The sequence below is a fragment of the Psammomys obesus genome, unplaced genomic scaffold (genome assembly GCF_907164565.1).
Source record: "Psammomys obesus unplaced genomic scaffold, mPsaObe1.curated_primary_1811, whole genome shotgun sequence".
Lineage (NCBI taxonomy): Eukaryota > Metazoa > Chordata > Mammalia > Rodentia > Muridae > Psammomys > Psammomys obesus.
The window spans coordinates 6,863,294-6,887,555 of record NW_026591643.1 but is presented as its reverse complement, the minus strand read 5'-3'; the positions used below and the strand labels follow the sequence as shown (position 1 = coordinate 6,887,555).

Genomic DNA, 24,262 nt, shown 5'->3' with positions numbered 1-24,262 from the left:
GCATAATGGTGCATAATGGTGATGAGATTACTGCTATCTTATCACTCAAAATGCTGAGGCCTGAGGTTTGTAAACTCAAAGCTAGCCTGGGTTACTAGTGAGTCTGATATTATATACAGAAAAAAGAAAAAATAAATCAAACAACCAACTAAACAAACAAAATCCTCTATCTCTGCTGAATCATATGAGATGGAGGTGTAGATTGGTGTGTGTACCCACTTCATAGACAAGAAAATTAAAACCCTGTATTTTGCCTAAGGTCATAACTAAGTTTGTGGTAAAACCATGACTTGGATCCTTACTCAAACTCAGTCTAAACTCTTAAATATAGAGGCTACTTTGGGAAGGACATGTCTATTCTTAACACTTATTTGAGGCTATATGAAGAGAATGGCTATACTTACGTTAGATGGATCTAAGCCACATAGATCTCATGCTCAGAATGTCTCCTATCTGTTCCTGGTATTCAGGAAAGAGAAGCTGCATCAACAGATCAAACAGGTCTTTGCTGGTCTGTTCTATAATACAATGAGCAATGGAATGAGCCTGGACTGCAAAGGTAGATGCCTGCCTCCTAGAACTGACTCAATTGCTCACTTCTGACACTCACCCTTCCCACTTAAAAAAAGAGAGAGTGAGATGAATTTAATTTTTGAGGGCTTTGACAAACTGCCAGCTTTAGGTTCCCACCATCTTCCTAGTGAATGTCGTAGAAGAGACGGGTAACTAAAGCAAACAAACAAAATCTCACTACAGACAAAGTGACTATCTTGTCCACCTCTAAGACTTAAGGTCCCATGTCTGTGATACTCAGAGGCTAACAGCTGATTTCCAGTTTCCTTCTCTCTTCAAGCAAAGACATCCACACGAGAAGTACAAAGTTTTACTGGAGTCATCCAAGCAATATGTTTTCCGATTTTTGTTTTCTTTCTCTTCTCTTTCTATGCTTACAAATGAGTGTTGCCAATGACCTGGGAAGTTCATCAACCACAGCTTGAGATTCCTGGATGTCTGGACTGAGAAGGTTCTTGGAAATCCTTATGCTAACTATCTCATTCTACAGAGGAAGAAATAGTGGGAAGGTAGGAATAGCCTGAAGATGCATGGCTATCTCTGCTGACTCTATAATAGATCAGCAGCTATCCTGGAGGTATCAAAAAATGTTTGTCTTCAGAAGGGGTCTGTGGCTCTGAGGCCTGGAGACTCTCTTCCATTCCATGTATACCAACCACTACACCCATCACCCACCTCCCAGTCTCCCACATTTGTAGAAGGCTGCTTCATTAGAGGAGTTAGCAATGTCTCACGTTCAAAGGATTTTCTAAATCAGGTTTCTCTTCCCCCCACTCATGCCATGTACACAATGGCAGGAAGACTTGGGGAGAACAGAAGCACAGAGCTTCTTGTATTTTCCTACATAGGCAGATACCATGAACTTTCAATAGAATTTTGATTTTACAGTTTTTCAGGCCTTCTTGTCAATCCGGGAAGAGAAGAAATGTCCCTCAAACCTTTGGCCTATCCTCTCCAATTTCGTCTTTCTACCCAGAGGAATCTGTGACTGGCTTCATAGGAAACAGAGGAGAGGAAGGAGGGAGGAAATAGGGATATTCACTTACAACAACATTTGTGTGCCTTCAAGTGTGCACACAAAATCACAACCAGACACGTTTCCCAACAACTCTCCTTAGACTATATTTTATCCTCATACTGTAACCAAGCTATACTCCCCAAGATATAAAACATCAAGATCTCAGGGAGAAAGACTGTTAAGGGATAGCCCACCAGACCACAGCCATAAAAGGATCAGGGAAGCCTGGACACAGCAAAGCTCAGGTGAAATGAACCTGCTTCCCTAAACACAGCTTTGCTCTCTTCTGCCACTCCCCTGACAGAAAGAATGGTCACTAACTTTTAACTATGGAGTTAAAAGGTATGGTGTCCATCATATAATCTCATTTCACCTCTGTAATAACTGTGGAGAATAAGCGTTTGGTTTTCTGTTTGACAGATACAGACTTTGAGGTTTGGGAAGAAATTGGTCAGTTCACCACACAAAACTTGTCTGACTCAATACGTGTTTCCTTCCCTCTCTACAGTTAACAATCCCAACCACGTTTGCTCCTTACCCTTGGGACTATATACCCACAATGTGGTTTCTTGCCTGTCCCTCTATCTCATCCTGGATGTACTTGAAGGACAATGACTGGCCACTTTTTAATCAAAGTCTAACTTGGGTCATTAGGTTGGGCTCATACTGTCAATATTTAATTGATGTGGTTTTTCAAAAGCCACATGTGACCTATGGGTGTTGCACTGAATCTAGGAGCCCAGGTCACCATTGGCCTAGACCAATGTACAAAGATGTTGATGTGGATAATGACCATGTAGTACCAGGAAGGCATCAAGATGCCTGGATCATTCCAGACCTAGAAACATCACACTCTAATTTATGTTGTTTTGATATGATGACAGCTCTTTCTCCAATGAAATGGGTTTACCATAAAACCTATTTGAGTGGTTTGTTTATGTAAGTTATAAAATCACCCTATAAGAAGGGAATTCAAGTTACTCCTATCTCCTAGGTAAGAAGCAGGCTGATGGCTGTAGTACAGTAGCCTTGAGTCTGCTGGACAATTTGAAGGGAAGCTGTGTTGGCATTGCTACCATTCTCAGTTCCTTCCCAGGATAGACATCACCAACTAAACTCTATACCCTCCTCCCTTCTCTGGGTTATTCTAACAAAACATCATAGAGAAATACTCAAAATTGGCCAGAAATAACTTAGGAGATGAATCCAACTGTACACCTTGAACTTGAGCATAAACTCATTTCAGGCAAGACTGGAGTCTTAACCATACATTGTCATTAAGGGAAGACAAAATCCAAAGTAGACTCTGAGAAAGTATTAGCAGGATAAAAGAATAAACTTGGGGCAAAAATTGTTCACATAGGTTAGGTCAATTGACACATACAATGAATAAATGCAACTCAATATCCCATCCTGTTTCAGATTCCTCCCACTGCTCATCATAGATCTCTCTCATGGGGTAGTTTTTCACCATTCCTAAGCCCATTTTCACTGGTCTTACTACCCCTGATTCATACTGACTCACTAAACATAGAAACTTGAAAGGCAATCAAGGGTTAACAGATGTACAATACAACACACACACACACACACACACACACACAGAGAGAGAGAGAGAGAGAGAGAGAGAGAGAGAGAGGGCAGAATCTCTTTCTCCAACCTTCTTTCTACACACTTAATAACAATGAGGAAAGGGAGAGGGAGAAGGAGTGGGCTTGTTTTCACTGACCATTAGAAACAATTATCACTTTCCCTGGGCATGCTGAGCACTTTCTCCTTTGATGCCCGCCTTAAAGAGATAGAGAGCAAGGAAGAGGGGTTGGTTGCCTTTCTTTAAGTCTGAGAATTTACTGCATGGTATGTGCAGACAATTAAGCAAAGAAGCATTTCCTGTGTGCAGGACAGAGAGATACTTCCTTCACCCTCCTAGAGTTCTTAAACTAAGAGCAAATCCAGGTGCCTCTGCTTATGAGACACTTCCCAATCAGAGCTTGGCATTGGAAGCCCTCCAGCCTTGGGTCCCTGCTCAGGACTGATCATCACCTCAGTGTCCCCAGGGTGCTGTCCCTGACATATACCTCTCACACTCCTTAGAGATCCAATACAGGCCAAGCCTGCTCCTCCACAAGATATGAACTCTTGTGATTTGAGATGCAAGCCCCTGATCTGATGATGAGGAAAAGGTAGGCTTTCCTAAGGCAATTGTTTAAGACATCTTTCTTTGTCCCTTGCTTTCATGGCTAACAGGTGGGTTAACTAAATCTTATGGAGAAGACAGGTTTCTGAATCATTGTTTCTGAATTGATTAGTAGGGATTGACTGCTCATTCATCTGCTCATTTCTTATAAAGAAGCTTCACATTTAGGATGGACAGAAATGTGCATCTCAGTCTTCTAAGGGGAAAGCTCTTATTGGAGGCTAAGACAGTATCCATGAAGGTGAGCACACCAGAATTTCTTTCATATGATTTACCGGCCAGCTTCAGTGTGCCAAACAAGTCTTCTTTTGGGGACTCCATCAACAAGATAACTTCCTTGATGCCTTAGAGGGATAAAAAGCACACACGGGCCACACTGACAGGAGCAGATGGCAAAGTGTGGATGTGATTTCTGTCTTTGTCAGTCCAGGGCAACTTTTTATTCCCAGTCCATTCTGCATGTGAGGATCCCAAGGCTCACACAGTGTAAGCAGTGGTCAAAACTAAGCTGGCAACTGTAAGGATATAACAGACCTCATCCCCATCTTCTCCATTCCATCCTTCTCTGAAACAGGGGAGATTCATGGTCTCTTTCTCTTTCTTTCTTTCTTTCTTTCTTTCTTTCTTTCTTTCTTTCTTTCTTTTCTTCCTTCCTTCTTTCTTTTTTACAGATAGGGAGAACAATCATAACAGCAATGACAGTAATAACTGACACAATTCCAGCTCACAAGTAAAAGTACATGAAATGTTAGTTCTCATGTGTCCATACCACAGGGTTGGTGTGCTCTCCCAGGCAGTAGTAGCCTAAGCCCATTCTGGACACTGGCTTTTAGAAGGCTGGGGAGGGGCTCCGGATTCTCCAGCTAGTAAATCCTCTAACAAGGGAGAGTGGTTAGTGTCGGATGTGGTGGTGGGCTTTTGTGCAGCTGACAACTGCAGCCATGAAAAGCCTGTCCAGGCTCATTTCACAGAGGCCCTCACAGGCTGCCCCTGGCTCTGTAATTATGCCATTCACCAGTAACCCAGGCCTGCCTCTGAACTCCTGACCCAGTACTGAAAGACTTGGGATCTCATTACTAATCTCTTAAGCCACCTAGTTCTCCAAAATACATCCATTTAAGTTGGAGGCCAAGGCTTCAGGATGGGAGGTGGGGGAAGAGAAAGCCTGGCTCTAGAGTCTCTCTTGGCATAACCGTGATCTCTTATTGGAGCTCTTGTCCCAGTCCATAGAGCAGCTGGTATGGCTGGCTGGGTGACTAAGTGCAAGGTAGGCCTTGCCAAGGGTCAGTGTCCGGGCTGCACTAGAGCATTTGGGCCCACCTGTTTGTAATTTCAGGGGTGCGGGTGGGGGACAAGGCGGGTGTTTGTTTTAATTGTTATTATTGTTGTTGAAAAGGAAGGAAAAAGGAGCAGAAACTACTAACATCTGGAGGCTGCCCTTCAGTTCAAGCAGTCTCTCACAGGAGAGTATAGATCCCTAGCTAGAGGGTAGTAGGTGACACTTTTCAAAGTAAGATGCTGGCAACATGAGGACAGTAAGGTGAGGGCAGCTCTGTATTCGTAGGAGAAAGGTGGAAAGGCTATGGGTTTCAGACACCCACGTTTTCTTTTGGAAGCATCAGTTTTTCCTCTCTATTGTTGAAAATTAAATCTTCATCCTATATTTATTCTTATTATCTCATTAATTTACTTATTCAGCTAACATTTATTTTGCTCTTAATATGTACTAAGTTCTTTATTCCCATGGTACATGTGAGAAAATGAAACCCAGAGCAAAATAGGACTCTGAGACTCCCCCTCCTCATTTAAAAATTGGCTCCCAAACACATAGAAAGAGGAGGCTGGAGAATTTAAGTGACCTGACATGCATGCATAGAGAAAAGTGAGCTGGTTCTGGCTTCAAGGTTCATGCACTCTGAGAGATGGGCGTGGATAAGCAAGGTGCTGAAGCAAACTATGCCTGCAGCCAGATCTAAAGTGTAAATTCTTCATGTCAAGTAAACTCTGGAGATAAAACAGCCTGAGAATGGGAAAGCTGAGCCACAGCTGAGCTATGACAAAATCATTTTTCCAGATGTTGTAAGTTGCATAAGCGTGAAGGACAGAGGTCAAGAGGCAGTGCCTTGGTCCACATACAGCTCCCAATATAACACTTTTGGAAAAAAAAATGCTAATTTTCTGATCTTTCTTCTTTAACTGTTATATAGAATGCAAATTTTTTAAACTTTTATTAATTACACTTTATTCACTTTGTATCTCCCACCATAAACCCCTCCATCCTCCCCTCCTAATCCCACCTTCCCTCCCCCTTCTTCACGCATGCCCCTCCCCAAGTCCACTAATAGGGGAGTTCTCCCTCTCCTTCCTTCTGATCTTAGTCTATCAGATCTCATCAGGAGTGGCTCCATTGCCATCTTCTGTGGCCTGGTAGGGCTGCTCCCTCCTCAGGGGGAGGTGATCAAAGAGCAAGCCAATCAGATTATGTCAGAGGCAGTCCCTCTTCCCATTACTATGGAACCTACTTGGACACTAAGCTGCCATGGGCTACATCTGTGCAGGGGTTTTGGTTATCTCCGTGCCTGGTACTTCGTTGGAGTATGAGACTCTGGGAAGACCCTTGTGTTCAAATTTTCTGTTTCTGTTGCTCTCCTTGTGGAGTTCCTGTCCTCTCCAGATCTTACTATTTCCCACTTCTTTCATAAGAATCCATGTACTCTGCCCAACAGTTAGACATAAGTCTCAGCATCTGCTTTGATAGTCTGCAGGGAAGAACCTTTCAGAGATCCTCTGTGGCAGGCTCCTACCTTGTTTCCTGTTTTCTTCTTCTTCTGATGTCCATCCTCTTAGCCTTAGAAAGCACACTTTAAAAATTCTAGATCATGATACATGACCAGTATTTATTGTATAAATGGATTAAATTTTAAAGGCAAAAATAGTATTTAAAAATTATGTACTAGCCAGGTGTGGTAGTGCATGCCTTTACCCCCAGCACTCTGGGAGGCAGAGGCAGGCAGATCATTGTAATTTGGGGACAGCCTTGTCTACAAAGTGAGTCCAGCACAGCCAAGGCTACACAGAGAAAATCTGTCTGGAAAAACAACAACAACAAATCCTCTGAAAGCTTCACCCAGCACCTGATCAAAACAGATGCAGAGACCCATAACCAAAGACTAGGTGGAATGCAGGAGTCTTGTAGATGAATGGGGGTGGGGAGGATAGAAGGATCCAGAGGGGACAGGAGCTCTACAAGAAGACCAATAGAGCCAACTAACCAGGGCCCAGAGGGGCCTGTGGAGACTGAAGCACCAAACAAGGACAATGCATGGACCGGACCTAGGCCCCCTCCACAGATGTAGCCAATGGGCAGCTCAGTCCTTAGGGGAATAGGGACTGAGTCTGACATAGACTCTGTTGCCTGCCTTTCTATCATTTTCCCCGGGAGCACGGGTAAGGGAGAGCTGCTTCACCAGGCCACAGGGAAAAGGGATGTGCTTAGTCCTGCTGAGACTTGATATGCTGAGGTTGGTGGATAGTGGGGTGCTTCCCTTCTCTGAAGAGTAGGGGAGTGGGGAATGGAGAAACAGGGAGGGAGGGTGAGAATAGGAGAAGAGGAGGGAGGAGGCTACAACAGGGATGTAAAATGAATGAATAAAAACTAAAATAAAATATTTGAAAAGAAAAAATCCGTCTATACTGATATGATTTGGATCAGATCAAAAGTGCTCTTTTACTTTGGCTAGAATGCACACTGAACACTAGAGAGGAAAATGCATGCTATGGCTAGCAGTAGCTGGACATTTCTGAGATAGCAACTGTTTCAGATAAGAATTTAATATTATAGTGGATTTTTTTTTCAGAGCTCTGAGATTTTGGTAGTTCTAGAGAAAGAAGGCATTGGCAAAATTCTATTTCCAGATCATGGTACAGAAAACCATCATTCTAGAACAAGATTAAGCAGTATCTTTCGATTGCATTCTGGTACTACAAGATAGCCTGTTTAAGATTTAGATACAATAGCTAAAATTACAAATCCAGTTAACTTTAATTTAAAAAGAAATGACTTCATTGGCCCTGAAGCAGAACTGGGAGTCATGGCCAATGCTAGAACAAAGCAGTACAGTGAGGAAATCCTCACCACCCAGCTCAGGGACTGAGGGGCAGGGTCAGAAGACCCCTTCAATCCCATCTTCACCTTCCTCTGAAAAGCCCTGGATGTTCACAGCTTAATCAGGAAATCGATGACCATATCCAAGCTCCATTCCTGGTCACCTAAACCCTTTATTAGGAATAGCTGAGCAGTGGTTAATGGCAGGCTTGACCACACCAGCCTATTCAGAAAGGTCAGAAGAGTGATTTTTCACTTAAAAACATGTGTCATAAAAGGACACGATTTTCTCAAGTTCATAAAACTGGGAGTCACCAGGTTGTTTTGTTTTTGTCTCACTCTGCCTTCTCCAGCTTGTTTAATTAAGGTCTGTGTGATACAAACTGGATTCGGGATGAAGAATGCGTCACAATGCCTGTACAGAACTTTTGCGGTATGCCAACATAGCCAGCTTGTGTGTGTTTGTTTCTGGGTCCTGCTCCCTACTCCAACATCTGGGTTCTCTGGTGCCCTGCTATAGCTGTCTCTTCTCTCTTTGGTCTTTAAAAACATGGCAGGGTGCTTTCCTGAGCTGTCTGCAGCTTCATCTATCCTGGAAATAGACTCCAAGAATATATTTTGGTGACATATGCAAGGGGCAGTGGACAGAGCTGCTGAAATCATGGACAGAGCCTCTGTGACTTTCCACTTTGAACAAGGTGCTCAGTCTTTAGGAGAAAAATAGATAACAGGACTCTCAGGCCTTGCATTTCAGATTTCAGAAGTAGAGAGAGTAGCTGTGATTAACAAGCTAGGGTGGTTTTAAGGATCCCTGGGTACCGAGTGGCCACTCCTGACTTTCCTGTCTACCTAATTATTGGAAAAGGTCTCTGAGAGATGCTGTTTTCACCAGTGGCAACTTTGGCCAGGTTAACTCACACCTGTGAACAGCAGTGGCACTTTGGCATTATGCTTTGGAATCTTCCATATGAACTCCTCCACACACCCTACACCTGACTCTTTCTCTACTCCACGGGGCAGAGGAAACCCATACAGCTTTTGATGCCAAAGGTATATGTTTTGGAAGTTCAGCTTTTGCCATTCACTAACTGAAGGACTTCAAACCTGTTGCTAAGTCTGTTTTTCCCCACTGGTGTAGGAATTCAAAGACTCCCTGTGTGTATGTGTGTGTGTGCGCACACACACACACACACACACACACACACACACACACACAGAGATGTAGGCACATCATGCACATTTAGAAAGTACACAAGTTTGTTCTTTTTACCTTACTCCTTCTTCCTCTGCTTTGTGTATGTGTGTGTGTGCTAGTATTTTTTATTTTATTTTATTTTATTTTACAATTTATTCATTGTATATCTGGATTGTAGTCCCCTCCCCTCAACTCCTCCTAGTCCCACCCTCACATCTTCCTCCGCCCTATCCCCTTCCCCTAGTCCACTGAAAGGGGGAGTTCTTCCCCACTGCTCCTAGTTCATCAACTCTCATCAGGACTGCCTAAATCCTCTTCCTCTGTGGCCTGGCAAGGCCACATTGCCAGGGATAAGTGATCAAAAAATCTGAGCGCAGGTGGTCCTGCAGAGACTGCTGAACCAACTGAGGACCATGCATAGAGAGGACCTAGACCCCTGCTTAAAGGTAGCAGATAAGCAGCTCACTCTCTGTGTCAGTTACCGAGTAAGGGCAGCAGGGGCTGCATTTGTCATGAACTTAGTTGTCTACTCTTTGTCTTTTGAGGGAGAGAACTCTAGACCTTCCCTTTGGGCAGGCCGAAGGCTTTATAACTTATTCTTCTGTAAACTACTGTAAGCTATAGGAGCAACAGCTTCTTGGAAGATTCGAGTGTGAACACACAGTATGAAGTTCTGACTGCAAACAGTTGCCTGAGAGGACTTCACGCTACCGGTTGTTATTGCGATCATGCTGCCGTCACCGCCTGCCATTGATTACTGCGCCGTGGCCTTTCCTTCTTCTGATTACCCTTGTATCTCAGGATCCCCTTTCCCTCTACATTTCCTTCCTTGTTCCTTCCTCTTCCTTTCTCTGTCTTCCTTTCTGTCTCTTATTCCTTCAAGCCCTCCAGTGTTTAGCCTCTTACTGGGAGAGCACTCTAAAAGTGATCCCCACTTACAAGCTGAAAAGGTACACCTAATGTGTTATGAGTTTCTGTGAACAGCCAATCATGGGGGCACTCTTGACTCTTGATCTCCCCACAGCTGCAGGAGGCAAAGGAGCTGACCTGAGCCTTTTCACTCCCGGGGCTCAGCTTCCCCAAACCATTCCCTACTCTTTGTGCTGAGCTATTGGCAAAGGGAATGTGTATTCTTTAACATCTAACAAGAGCTTATGATATGTCAGATGCTGGGGCATACAGCAATGAATGCAGCAGACAGCACCAAGGAAAGCTCTGCAGGTCTTGAGGAAAAGTCCAATTCTGGAGGCATAAAGGAATATCTCCTTTCTTATCTTCAGATAATCATCTGCCAAATAGATAGATAGATAGGTAGATAGATAGATAGATATCGGGTGATTAGGAATGCCTAGCCTAATCTGCCCATTTATACATTCATGGGGAACTATAACCCATTCAAACATTCACTTCCTGACACTACTTGTCATTCAATCCATTTACAAAAGAGATGCCCTCGGCACATGTTGTTTACATTGATGGTGCTATTCAATAAACACAGAAACATTTTCTCCAAATGTTCTCCAAGAATGATAACCTATGCTAGGCCCTGGAAATAACTAAAGACAGAAGGTAGAGTTCAAATCCTTAGCTGCTCACTTTTCATTTGGTATAAAAATCCAATGTTAGTTGAGAGATGGAGATCCTGAATGATGGCTAAGTTTTAAAGCATGTCAGAAGGAGTCATGGAATCTTTGGAGAGGAGGGAAAAAAAATCTTAAGCTATGTTCATGGATCCGAGGTCATTCTGTCTAAAACATGTCCCTTGAGCAACATAGAGAATCTTATACCAACTTCAGGAGGCCAGGCCTACTATAAGGCATATGGATTTCACAAACTGTGGAAAATGTTACAGCGACCTTTACAAACAAGTGATGATATAGACCAGTTATTTCTTATGAATGAATGAAATGTATTCTAAGGGCAAAAATCCTCCCATAAGAACTGGTACAAAGTTTAAGACTTTCTATCACAAAATGATCAGTCCCTCATACCTCATATTGGGAAAAAAGAAAGAAGGTTAAAAAAAAAACCTTGAGAAAGATGATATGAGACCTAACACAAGCAGGGTTAGGAGTCAGAGAGAGGGAGTAGTTCTCCTGTTATGGCACAAAATGTGAGACTCCCTGAGAAGCCCCCTTCCCTATCTGGGAAACATACACATTATTCTGCTATGGACTTGTAATGATTTAATTTGGTGAATGAATTTAGGGGGCATGCCAAGCACCTTGAGTGTACTCTGTTTATAATCTCCGTGATCTCGAATATCTCATTTCACATTTGAGGAGACAGAGAGAGCTCAGAATAGCTAAGCAGTTGCCTTGAGATCTTTCTACACATGAGCAATGGGATGTAACATGCCCACCCAAAACCTGCTTTGTCCGTAGAGTAGACCACAGCCTCCATGAAGCCTTCGACATGTAAATAAACGAAAAATATACCTTCTGGGTTACACGAGCCACATTTTATGGCTTGATGTCATAGGTGTCTGGAGATTGCTGTATAAAACAGGGCCAATGCAGGGCATTTCCTTCCATGTAGGGAGTTACAATGGACAGCTCATTGGTCTGGAGCTCTCAATGATGACACAATTTTAATTTTTATTTATCTCTAGCATAATCCTGACTTTAGCTTCTTGATGTGTGATACATAATATTCTGCCTTGGTTTGCATTGCTCTGCTATTCTATTTCTCCATGTCTTGCTGCCAGGTGCTGAACTACAAGCTTGGGCATCCCACAGATTGGATTTATACTCCTTGGAACAGTACTTATCAGCAGATAAGACCTGGCCCATGTCCCTCGAAGTGGGTGAAAAGAATGGAGGGAGAAGGGATATTCACAGACATTGATTTGATATTCTTTTCCACAGACTGTACCTGTAGATCTAGCTTGAGGGAGGGCAAAACAAAAGTGGACAGGAAGCTACAACAGTGATGCATGCTTCTCAGTAACAGCACCTCCCATGGGATCCTTGGACCCCATTTGTCTCTGGAAATTGAGTATATTCAGATAACTTGCTTACTCTTAGAACTGGTTGAGGGCTTTTAAGCTTTAAAAAAGCTGTCGCTGTGGTGGCAGTGCAGGTAGGAAGCTCTTTCTGGACTGATTCTACGGATTCCACATCAAGACTGACTTTTCAAAATCAGGACTTGTAGGGAGTTACAGAATGGGGCTTAGGAGCTTGAAAAATAAACACAAACAAAAACAAAGTTGTGCCCAGCCAAACCTAAGCTTCTTTCAAAAGCCCCTCCTTCGAGCCTGGCTTGAGAAAGTTTACTTTCAGAGTAGAGAAATGAGCATGTGGTTTGGAGGACAGAATTCAATACCCCGAAGCAGCAGGCTCAGCAAAGCTTGATGCTCACTTCCTAAGTGTATTTCAGCCCCAGAGAGTGAATGCTGTTTACATTTTTTACATGTTTCTTGGGTACAGAACATGAAACCAAATTATACAGCAAAGGGCATGTTGGCTACAAGCCTGTGACCTCACTTAAAACAAAACAATAGTGAAAAAAAAGAAAAAAAGAGGGAAAGAAAGAGAAAAAAAGAAAAGGTGGAATGCAGAGAAAGAATATTAAACACTTCCAGAGAAGTATAGAAAAGAATCCCGAGGGAGTCTGCGTGGAAGGCAGGGGTGAAGGAGTGTCCAGTCCTGAGGCTGACACTTAAAAAGGGGGGTGTGGAGAAGAAAGTCAACAGAATCAGGGTGGGTCATGCTTGGATAAAGACCATAAACAAAGGCCTAGGAATCTTCCTAGATGGGCCATGAAGAAGGTTGGCAAAGGGAGGGTCTGATTTCTACAGAGAACCCAGGGGACTGAGCCCCAAACCACAGAGCTCTACTTGTTCTTGGGCTTCAAGTCAAGTCTTCTGGCATCTTGGAGATGGCGACTCACTCTTCAAACATGGCCCTGAGGGCTACACATGGCAGTGTCCTCGAGAAGTCAGCACAGGCTTAGTGCCTTCCTGGAAATACTGGCTCACTGTCCATTACTAACCACCCTGTCAATATTGTGTTTCCCTTCAGACTTAGTTTACTCTGGTGTCCAATGCTTTAGAGAGACTGAGGTCTGAGATTATTTTGATGCACAGTGAAAATAAGCACGTACTGTGTGCTTGGTATACTAGCTCATTGCATACTCCAGACCATAACATAGAGGGGACAGCCTGAACAGTTCAGATGAGGAACACTGTGGCTTATAAAACGTGAGGTAATTTGTCAGGTGTCACAAAGGTGACAACTACTCACATCAGTTCCTTCTGGCTGCAAAGTCCATGCTTTCTTTATGTAACAATATGGTCGTAACACAGCTTTTTTAATTTACTCTCAGATGCCCAACTACAGAGAAACGTAATTCCATAGTTAACCACCCTGCAAACGAAACCTCCTTCCCCAGAGAACCCCCTGCTGGGGTTAATTCTACCTATCAGAGCACTTTGTCATGATGTCTTGCCTCAGTAGAAGATCCCACGCCATTTCCTTCTCCTTTGAAGGTAATGGCTCAATTGTTCATCTCCATGCCATTCCATTACTTAAAATGGTACTTTTACCAGGGTGGGGTCCTGACCTAGTACTACTGTCCTTCAGTTGAAATACCAGACTCGTTCCCTAAGCAATGGGCAGTGAGGTAAGAACAGGGGGCTCTCTAAGTCTCTAACTACTCAGAAAGCCCAGTTTGTACTGGAAAGCCCAGTTTCTAAAAAAAAAAAAAAAAAAAAAAAAAAAAAAAAAACCTGCATCTTCAGACTGGAGAGCTGGCTCAATGGTTAAGAGCACTGGCTCCTCTTCCAGAGGAGGCGGATTTGATTCCCAGCTCACAACCACATGTCCTGCTTGTTCCAGAGTATATGATGCACAGACACAGAATCAGGCAAGATGTCCATCCACATCTTAGAAAAAGCAATTTGGAAGTAACACGGGGTGTTACTTCTAATCATGTCTGCCCCTCGGTAGCAGAAATGTAACAGGAGACCAAAGCATTTCTGAAGGAGTCTGTCATTAAAACAAAAAGCATTGCATGTTGCACATGCAATGTGTGAGCTCTCCCTCCTACTTTAAAAAGCAGAAATTACACAGGAAGCAGAGACCAAACTTGACCAATGTCACATAGCCAGTAAGCGATGGACGCTAGGCTTAATCGAATTGCAGGTGCCAACTGATGTATCTGTTTCAAACTTTCATCACTCAAATAGTTTCAGATAGAATTCTAAGGCCAGTCTCAATGCCAGAGCATCATCATCTGTAGAAGGAGCGAATGAGTGAAGGGTGGAGAGACAGAGTGAGAGAAGAACCGGGAGAATCCCTGTAAGGTTTACTAGCTTTAAAGTCTTTCCCAGCCAAAGGTTTCCCTTGATGGGTTTGAGGAATGACAGCTTATGGACTCTATTTTGTACTATTTTGGAGGGAATGTTGGGTGCCCCCATGAGTGGGACAGGCTGAAACAAACCACGGGACTTTCTGTTCTGTCTCCTTAGATGACTTGCACATGTGCTCTTGAACAATTATTCAGAAACCACCAGGAGAAAGCAAATCCCTTGGGCCTTTGAGGAAACGACTTGGAATCTACGTGCTCCAGCATTTCAGCATGTTCCTTTCCCCCTCCATCCCCACCATTGGCAAAGGCTGCCCCCTTTTCCTAATGAGAAGAGTTGAATGTTCCAGTTGTAGGCAGGGACAAACAGGGAAGGGGCAGACATCTTCTGGAACTGTCTCCTCGGCCCTGGTTATCGAGGCCAAGATTTCTCCTTGTTCTTTGCAAATATTATTGTATAAGTAGCACTGGGGAAATGCTTCTCAGTACAAGATTCCCAACAAGAGATGTTTTCATGCTAACAACTGTAGTGAGGTAGATAGAAGATGACAAAGGAGAGTAGTATAGGTGAGAGGTTCATGTCTCTGAGACTCAGCTCTTTCACTTTGAGAGAAGCCCATTTTGTTCAGGAGGGTGGCTGTGAAATGCATGGAAAATGATGTGCTTTGTGGGGACTGGCATACCGGAGGTGTTTTAGAATGCTTTACTGCTGCTTTTTCTGTCTTAGCATCTGACCAGTTTGCTTCTCTCCTCAGCCCTTGAGATAAAGAATGAATCCCAAGCCTCTGTGCTATCTCTAAATACCTCTCTTAATGCATTTCTCTTGATTCTTTTTTTTTTTGCTTTCTTATTAGCTTTTTAATTTTCTTGTAACTTTTTGTGTCTCAGTCACTTTATCACTGTCCCTACCTCACTGTTCTCAGTTGACAACAAACTCTTCATAGCCATGCCTTGCCCTGCAACCCTCAATTTACCTACCTTGAGTTGCACCCCAGCAATCACTTCTGCAGAAGTTTCTCCCAGCCTTAATCCAAGTACTTCCTAGACGGCATCAAAATGCAAGTAGGAAGATGGATTTATTTCTTTTTCACACATACGAATGTATGTTCATATGTTCTTGTGTAACCCAGGCTGGTCTCACACATGTTATGTAGCCAAGGATGATATTAAATTTCCAACCTCCTCTCTCCAAGTGTTGGTATAAGAAACTATGTCAGCATGCCTAGTCCAAATGCAGAATGACCCTTGTATCAAAAGAACCCAGGATATAGCTAGCCCTTTGCTTTGAGACAAGGATAAAGTGGACACCAATGAATTCTCCCTGTCCCAACAGAGATAATGGCTATCAAGGAATGTACACATCTCATAATTCTCTTTTATTGATATTTTAGGGTTTACTATGCATGGCTAACCATAAATTATGCAAAATTCTACTTTTTTTCTTTTATCTCCCATCCTCCAATGAAAAGTAGTCACATATTCCAAAACCTAAGGCATCCGGTTTACATACAGTGGTAGAAACTTGAAGCATTTTCTTTGCTTCTTAAACTGTGCACATTTTAGAAGTTTCTCTGGAAGATTCTCTGAGGCTAAAATATTGGAGGTTGAAAGTGGTGTGTATGCATAATGGTGTTTCATTCAGCTATTAAGAAGAACATAATATGTTGCTTGTGGGAAAATAGAACTAGAGCTAGTTACACTAAGGCAAGTACTTCAGAGTTGCAGAATAAACATGGAATGTTTTCTTTCAAAAATAGATTCTACATGGTGTATGGTTTATGACTGTGTGCATGTTTGTGTGTGTGTGTGTGTGTGTGTGTGTGTGTGTGTGATTGTATACTACGTTACAAGAAAGTAGAAGATTAACTGGGTACACAAAATAACTAGGAGAATGGAGAAAGGTGGGAACTCAAAGTGTGAATACAATCAAAGTAAATGGCGCTCATGAGTGGAGATGTCTTTATGAAACCCATCACTATGCACATGACTAGTTGTCAATAAGGTAGGAACTGACAAAAGAACAGAGGCCAAGACTGGGTGTCTTGGCAGCAAAATGGAAGAGTGGAGTGGTTTTTATGGTGTTGCAAGGGATCTCTTACTTTCTTGGTTGTCTTGAAATGTATACCACAGACAAGATAACACAGAAAACAACTGTTCTTCTGACCATTTCCCCACATCTGTCCTAGAAACAGGTATAAGCTGCTTATTTTGCACCTGGGCTCCTACTTGAACACAATGGCCTGTGTCCCAATTTTGCACTTTCCAGACCTGAGTCCAAAGTGATATTGTGTTCATCTGTAAGTGGAGACCATAAATCCTATTTCTGCAGTAGCTTAAGTAAGATTCGAGCAATTTGGTTTAGAGCCCACAGGCACTTGGTAAATGTTGTTTCTATGATTTATCCTAGACATTCTGAAAGTGGGCAATGGACTTTTCCATGCAGCAGCTGGCTGTCAACCCAGCTGGCTGAGTAAGCTGACAGCTTGTGTTTTATTCCTTGGGGAATTTCCTCTGCATTTTACACCCTGAGATCTTTGACTACTGTTTCCAGGTATATACACTCGTTGGGTGTAACAGTAAGCTCTCTGAGATCAACAAGAGGCCCTGGGCTTCCTTGGAGATTCAAAAGTGGCTAATATAGTCCTGGGTGAGCAATAAATGTTTGCTGATGGGACGATGTTTAAGTGGATGAAGTTTGGCTATCATCTCTCCTGTGTGGGTCTCTGTGATCAGGCTATGTATGAAAGCATATAGGGGAACCTAGCATGTATGAGGCAGGTCACTGACATTGATATTCTCAATTAAGTACAAAAATCCAGTGCTCACTGTTTCCTGTGCATTCTTAATCTCCACTGTGTACCTGTTATTTGCATTCTCCAATGAAGGACATTGAGATTTCTGGAGGAGTAGCTTGCCAGGAATAGAAGTTAGGACGGCAAAGCCAGATCTACCTGTGTTAGAGTTTAGATATAAAAATGTATTGTGATTTTCCATTTTCCTTACTATTGTCTGTGCTCTCCCTTTCACACCCATCAGTGCAAGCTACAAGTATGGCGTGCAACCTCTCTTTAACCAAACAAATAAGTGAATTAGCACATAGATTGTTCTAGAATAAGGCACCATGTGGTTTGTATTTTAATGGATGCAAGGGGAAAAAAAGATGACCGTGTCAAGGACCAGATGAAAGCAACCCAGAATGAAGTTGCAAAGGACTGATATACCCTTCAAAAGGTTAATGGCATATGCAATCAAACCAATTACTAAGAAAGAAGAAGTTATGAGGTCCCACCAGCTCTCTAATGCAGGAATCTCCACAGAATCACCAGTCTAGCCTGAATCAGCCAGAAAGCCTCACAATGGGAGGGTTTACTATACCACAGCCGTACCTTCAGTATGGATAGTTCTCTCTTTTCTAATCCATCCTTAGAGAAGATTTGCTTTAATTAGGTCTTCAAATTATTGACCAGAAATAGTCCGTCTAAGTTTTACACTGAAAAACTCAACTCGATCAGTTGGCTGACTGATGGGCTGCAGTCCCTATGAGAACACTATAAGCTGCAGCTCATCATAGCATCTGCATCTTTTCTTTAAACCAAGACTAAGAGAAGGTGCCTGTTTAGAGGAGAGGAAATGATCTGAAGTAGAAGCTCTGGGGTGAGAACAGAAGGGAGGCGTGTCTCCTTTGTGTTTGGGCAGCCTTTTGGTATAAGGCATTAGAGAAATGTGAGGCATGGAAGCAAAGTATGAATAAGACAAGATCTTTGCAAGCACTTAAACCAAACCAAACCGAACCATTTCTGAGGTTCCCAGAAGAGAGATAACTTGATTCTCTTTCTTCATTTCCATTTTTGTTCACTTACAGGAACTTCTTGATTCCAGCTGGGTCAGGAAGGTGAATGGCCCAAATATGCAAAGAATGTCTTTTATTATGGGATATTCAGCCCAATTTGCACAACCAGGAAGCTTTGATATGTCTGATAACATTTGGATACAAGACTCAGCATTCATGGGTAGCTTTACTGTAACCAAATTTGGGAAAGTTGTTTAAGGAGAATGGGGGAGAGAGACTGGAAATCATTAGAAGTGGCAGGGTTATGCAAAATCAAAGCTCAAGTTTAGACTGGTATTCTAAGCTCACATAACACAAAGAGTGTTTCTCATTCTCACTAGACACAAACGCCCGCAGAATTATTCTGCTGCATCTATGGTTTAAAGAGAGTTCTCACACCTATGTCTTCACAAAGCACTGAGGTTAGAGATGGGGTCTTATGCTCTGTGGATTCTATCATAGACACAGGAGTAGGTACATAATCCCAACAAATATCTAAGTTTTATCATTTCTTTAACACCACAGAAAGGCTGGCAGAGAGTGAGGCAAACTATATTGTAACAGAGAAGTGGGAATGGCTGGGCATTTTCATAATTCCTCAGGCCAAGCTTGTCTTAGTGAAGACTGAAGACTGAAAAAGATGGTTGGCATGTGTGTCAGGGAGTGGGAGCAACTCCAGTTCCAGAGTGTGATTTTGTTCAGGAACATCTGAGCCTCTGATACCTGTCATCTAGAACTTTTGGAATTTTCTTGGAATCCAGGGACTCCCACTTTGTATGTGGCTTCATATTTCTAGGATCCCACTGTCATCTTCCAAGATATTCTCTAAGAATAGAGTCTTCACATCCAGGATATGTCTCTGATTGGAGAGACCAGAGCACTTCTTGCAGGGCTCCAAGAGAGACAACACCGTGTTTACCACGAAGGCAAGGTAGTTGGGTATAAGTGTGTGTGTGTGTGTGTGTGTGTGTGTGTGTGTGTGTTTAACACGGTGAATGAAGGAGTTCAGGTGCTACTAGTTCCTTCCCCTCTATTTTCCTATATTTGATTTGGTCAATGACTAGACTAAGTTCCCATAGGCCTATACATATATGCAAATATCCCATATATGCATATATTCATATGCATATGAATAAGGAAAAGGATAGGAAAAGGGTAGGATAAGGAAAAGAGTAAGGAGGGGATGGAAGAGAAAAAGAGGAAGGAAATAAGGAGAGGGAGAGGGAGTAAGAGAAAGTCAAGGAAAGTCATGTTGGAGGAAGACAAGAGACCCAGGATATACCTTTCTATCTTAGTCTTCCGTTCAACTTTCAAGAGCCTACCAGCTCCTCCTCTCTTGCCATCAATATCTTCACTAGAGACTCTGAAAGGGTGAAAATAAACTACCTCTAAGCACTGAACAAGGCAATGAGGGGCACAGTATATTTTCTCCTCTGCTACTGTCAGAAGGAGCAATACTTCCACTGAAAAACAATAATGTCTATTCTCTGGGAGGCAGACTTTGTGTCCTGTGCGATTGCAGGTACATATGGGCACACCTGCACCAGGAGCATGTGAGCATGTGTGAGGCAGGAGCATTTACTTTCAAGTAAGAAAACTGGGATGCTGTTGTTCTGTGCCCTCCAGGCCTCCATTTTCCTGATTCTGCACACTCCGACCCAGTATATGCCAGTGAGCTGATCTCATTATGGCAAATTTAGTTACAGCCGAAGTCTCCTTGTAACAAAGATTCTATCCAAGCTCAGAGTAATGGAACCTAGTCGATTTCATTAAAATAAAATTGGTAACAATGAATAATTCAATAGGATGATTTTGTTTTCTCCTCTCCTCTTTATAGATTAAAGAGCTAGTATTTATAATGATTTTTTAAATTGGATTTTTGTTTAGAAAGAACTAATCAGCCATAATTCCTGACAGCATTCTCCTTACAAGATTGGATTAATTGTCCCATGAAAGCCTTTTTTTTTTTTCAAATGAGGGGGTTGGGAAATTCTTTTTTTTTCCCCCTTTTGCTTACATTACCAACAATAATCTTTGGGTGAATTTAAAGAACAATTACTCGCATTACTCCTGTGCATAAAAGTTTCCTAGAGTGTTGGTAATTCCCTCATTTGAATGTTGTTTTTCAAATATCTCTAGGAACAGGATGCTAGTTGAATTTGGAATTCCTGCACCTTTGATGCTACAAAGAAACAATGGCTGGGCATCTCTCGGTGTCACTTGTAGGCAGGTGTGTGCATGTGCACACACAGGAGAGTGCGTTTACAGTAAAAACAAAATCAGACAGCTCGACATGCAGTGTTCTCTACATGCTGTGTTTGCAGGAGAAGAAGAGTCGAGAGATGCCCCAGTCTTTTCTCAAACCCTCAACAGCCCACAATGGGAAGCAGTAGGGTACACAGGTAAGATTCTTGATGTTCTCTGTGAAGCTATGACCGTGCGGGTGAGTCCACCAAGTGCTGAGGTTGCATAGAGAAAAGGGGAAAGCTCACCCACTCGTTGCCAGGCTGGCCCTGCACATTAGAGGCACCAAGGGGTCCTGGGTACCCACAACTTTCCACTCTCCCAAAGGCATCTGCTCATATGTGCAAACAAGTAAATAAAAAATTAAACAATGTGAACATAGGTAGGAGAGTTGAAGAAATAATCAACTAAAGAGGAAAATGAACACATGAAAGGTGCTACCTTATATCACATTCAATAATTCTCACTTGACCAAGCCTAAGGTCCTAATTCTCATTCATCTAAATGCTAGCTGTACCACCACAAACTTGAAATGAAGAAGCAGTGTTAGAGAGGGCTGGTTGACATCATAGCTCATCTGCAAGGCCAGCAGGCAGGCTAGGTTCAGAAATGGCCACTGTACTCGCCAGTCAGAAGCACTGAGTGTCTCTGGGAAATAGAAGTCTCAGAAGAAGGCAAGTGTTTTCTCATCAGGATAATTGCAAAGGGGGCTCTAGGGAAGAATAGCCATCCCTAGGATCACACAAGCTCTGGTAGCCCCCAAACTCTCCCTTTCTCAAGTAGGCTGTCAGTCCCCTGTGGGATAACCATGTCATATAAATAGTGCATTAGGGGACTGTGCACTGAGTCACAGCTTCTTAGAACTGGCAACATCCCTGAAGTGCACCAAGCTAAGTCCCTGTTTTAAATATGAGGTGGGAAGGGAGAGAAAGTAGAACCCAAAGTGGTGAAGATATTATACAGCAAGTCTCTGATAGTGTTGCTGTTAATTCGGTAAGCAGACAAATTGAGAGTTCCTGTCAAAAACAAACAAACAAACAACAACCCTAAGATTTTCCAAATAAATTTGTTCTTACCTGGTTGAATTCCACTGGTATATTCAAAACAAAATTCTTTCAATACTCAAGTCATAATAAGAAGGCCATTATTGTTATTCCCATGATGCTTGCATTCTTTCCCCTTCACCACTTCATGCCTTATCCTTAACCAACGGGACTGAAAAGGTGCTGATAACACAGTTGTCTAAAGATATGCTCAGGCGGAAATGTCTTGTGACACTGAACTTAAAGTAGGCACCATGAGAGACACAGCAGGGCTTCAGAGAGCCAGAAGCAGGAGCCCTGCAAGGTTAGAAACTTACCTGAGATGCTGCCGGCTGTCCAATAACCACCCAGCCTGGGCAGTGCTGGTCTTGATGGGATACTGAAGCATTGGATGCCCACTGATCCAGGAATCCCTGGGGCGTGTAGACACCACAGTCTTTAATGCTAGTTTTTTGTTCAAATTCTTCACACATCCCATCCCCATCATGGAAATAGCACCTGCTGGGTTCATCTGTGGGAGCAGACATAGAAAGGGGGTCAATAGTAAATATTTGTTCCTTGGGCTTAGCTATCAGTAGCAGCTGTAGAATAGAACATCCAAACCAGAAGTTCTGTTGAACCTATGGCCTTTGGTTACATTGGGATTCTCTTTTTCAGCCTGGAAAGTTAAAAATTCAAGGAAGCACTGCCATAGCCAATGGCATATATGAAACTGGCACATAATGTCCTGAGTGAATAAAGCACAACACTGCACAAGTCATTTACACAAGGAATAAAAAGCTGAGAGCAGAAATGCAACTTTCCAGTTGCACCGGAGGAGACAGAATGAAAACTGTGTGCAGTGGCCATGGGTTTTAGTTATGGCAGAGGGAAACATTCTAGAAATTTGATGTACATGTTTGTGCTTGTGGTTGACATATCTGACAGTACACCTAGACTATGCGAAGATGGCAGACCTCACCTCTGTAGGTCTCTTGCCTCGCCTACAACGACTTTATAAATTTTCACTCCTCTTAAGTAAGACTCAACCACAAGTTGATGAATGTATCATTATTCCAATTACAATTCAAATGTTCTAGATAAAGAAACTGAGATGTCACGTCTTTCAGAGCCTACCCAAGACACATAATACATTAGTGCCAGATCTAGGAATTCAATTGACTTTGCAAATCCTGGTCATGTTATCCAACATCACAGGACTTTAAGCTTGCAATCTGGCTTTAGTCAACTCTAAAGAGGATTTTAGTTTTGCCTAAGGAAAAAAACCATCTTCAGCCTCAGCCCAGAAACTAAATTTCTTTGTTTTACTAGATATTCCCTTTTCTTCTCTGAGAAGGAAGAGGAAGCAGGTAGAATACTGGGACTTCAAGCTTCCATCCTAATAACTCCTTTAGGCTTAAATGATACTTTAAGCATCTCAGTGAAATGCCAAGTGATCAAGCTCCCACCTTTTTCGTTATTTTTGTGTTGTTTTGTTGATTTGTTTATTGGTATAGGCAAAAGCATTGGTTGCAGCAACACTCACATGGCTGTAAGGACAAGCAGAGGAGTAATGAGGAGGATGCCATCCAAGAAGATATGGCATATGTATTCAGTAAAGAACAACTCAGGGAGAAACCTGAGTGCCTATCCCCCAGAGATCGTCCTGTTCCATTTTAAAAACTACAGTCAGTTCTTCTAAACTATTCTCCAGTGCTTTTAGGCAAAGCTAAGCAGCATCCTCCTTATAAAGTGTCTATTTTATGAAAATCTCAATTATACATTCATTAAACAGTGCTGACACTAGGAGTGCATGCTGTAGCTCTTCTAAAAGGTTTGAGACTTCTCAAACCATTGTCTCTATCTGGTGCTTGAGAACCACTGTATAATTTGTCATCCAAACTATAACACTTTGAGAGTAAAAAGTATGATGTTAGAAATAATGTCTGAGCACCAGGCACCAGATTTTCAGATGAAAATCTGAACATCTCAGACAAATTAGGATGTAGGATCACTCTTGAATTTATGTCTTGATCTAGGTCATCCATCTAATATTTTCTCCAAAATATTGGAGCAGGGTTTTGGGGAAGGTACTGAGTTTAAGGCCAAAGACTTGGGTTTCCTCTCTTTCCCTTGCACTGCCTATACAACTTTTAAAAATAGTTTTGCTTCTTAATCTCTGTCCCCCACCTATTACATTATTTTAATTATTCCAGTCAGGACAACATCCTCACTGGAAATGAACATAAATATGCCTTGTACATTCTAAAGTAATCATGACAAGAAAGAAATGTGTTTCTTCTAAAGGGTCAATTTATTTCTAAGTGGCTGAATTTAAATCAGCTTGTTAAATCAATACTTACTTGAAATACTTTCAAACATTCTACCTTCTAGAAAAAGCCTACGGTCATGAGGGGAAAGGACTTGAATTTTTATTTTGTTATCTGTAAAGGGAGTTATTGAATTCAGGGGCAGCAGAATGTTGAGCCTCTTCCAAGCTCCAAAATTTCTTGTTTATTCCTGCAAAGAGTCTACACAGTAAAATATTATCAAATGTGCTAGAGTAAGTCAATTCATTATAATTTAATTATAGAAGGATGGGTATAAGCCAACTGAGAGCTTCAGTGACCAGAATTTCAGGTATTTCCAGCATGGAAAGAAGACAAGGTCAGCACTTCCCACTGCCTCATAGTGACCAGGGATGGTAGTCAATTCAGAAACAATAAAACTTTAGGTCCAACCCAAAAGCAATCAGTCATAAATCCAAATCCA

At 42.3% G+C, this 24,262-nt stretch overlaps 1 protein-coding gene across 1 annotated transcript in view; it reads right to left on the bottom strand.

Annotated features, from left to right (window-relative positions):
- Pappa (pappalysin 1) overlaps window positions 1–24,262 on the bottom strand; it is a 266,143-nt gene that overhangs the window by 67,655 nt on the left and 174,226 nt on the right. The window contains exon 11 of the mRNA XM_055611618.1: window positions 21,829–22,022. Coding sequence (XP_055467593.1) covers window positions 21,829–22,022 — 194 coding nt within the window. The remainder of the gene's footprint in view (window positions 1–21,828; window positions 22,023–24,262) is intronic.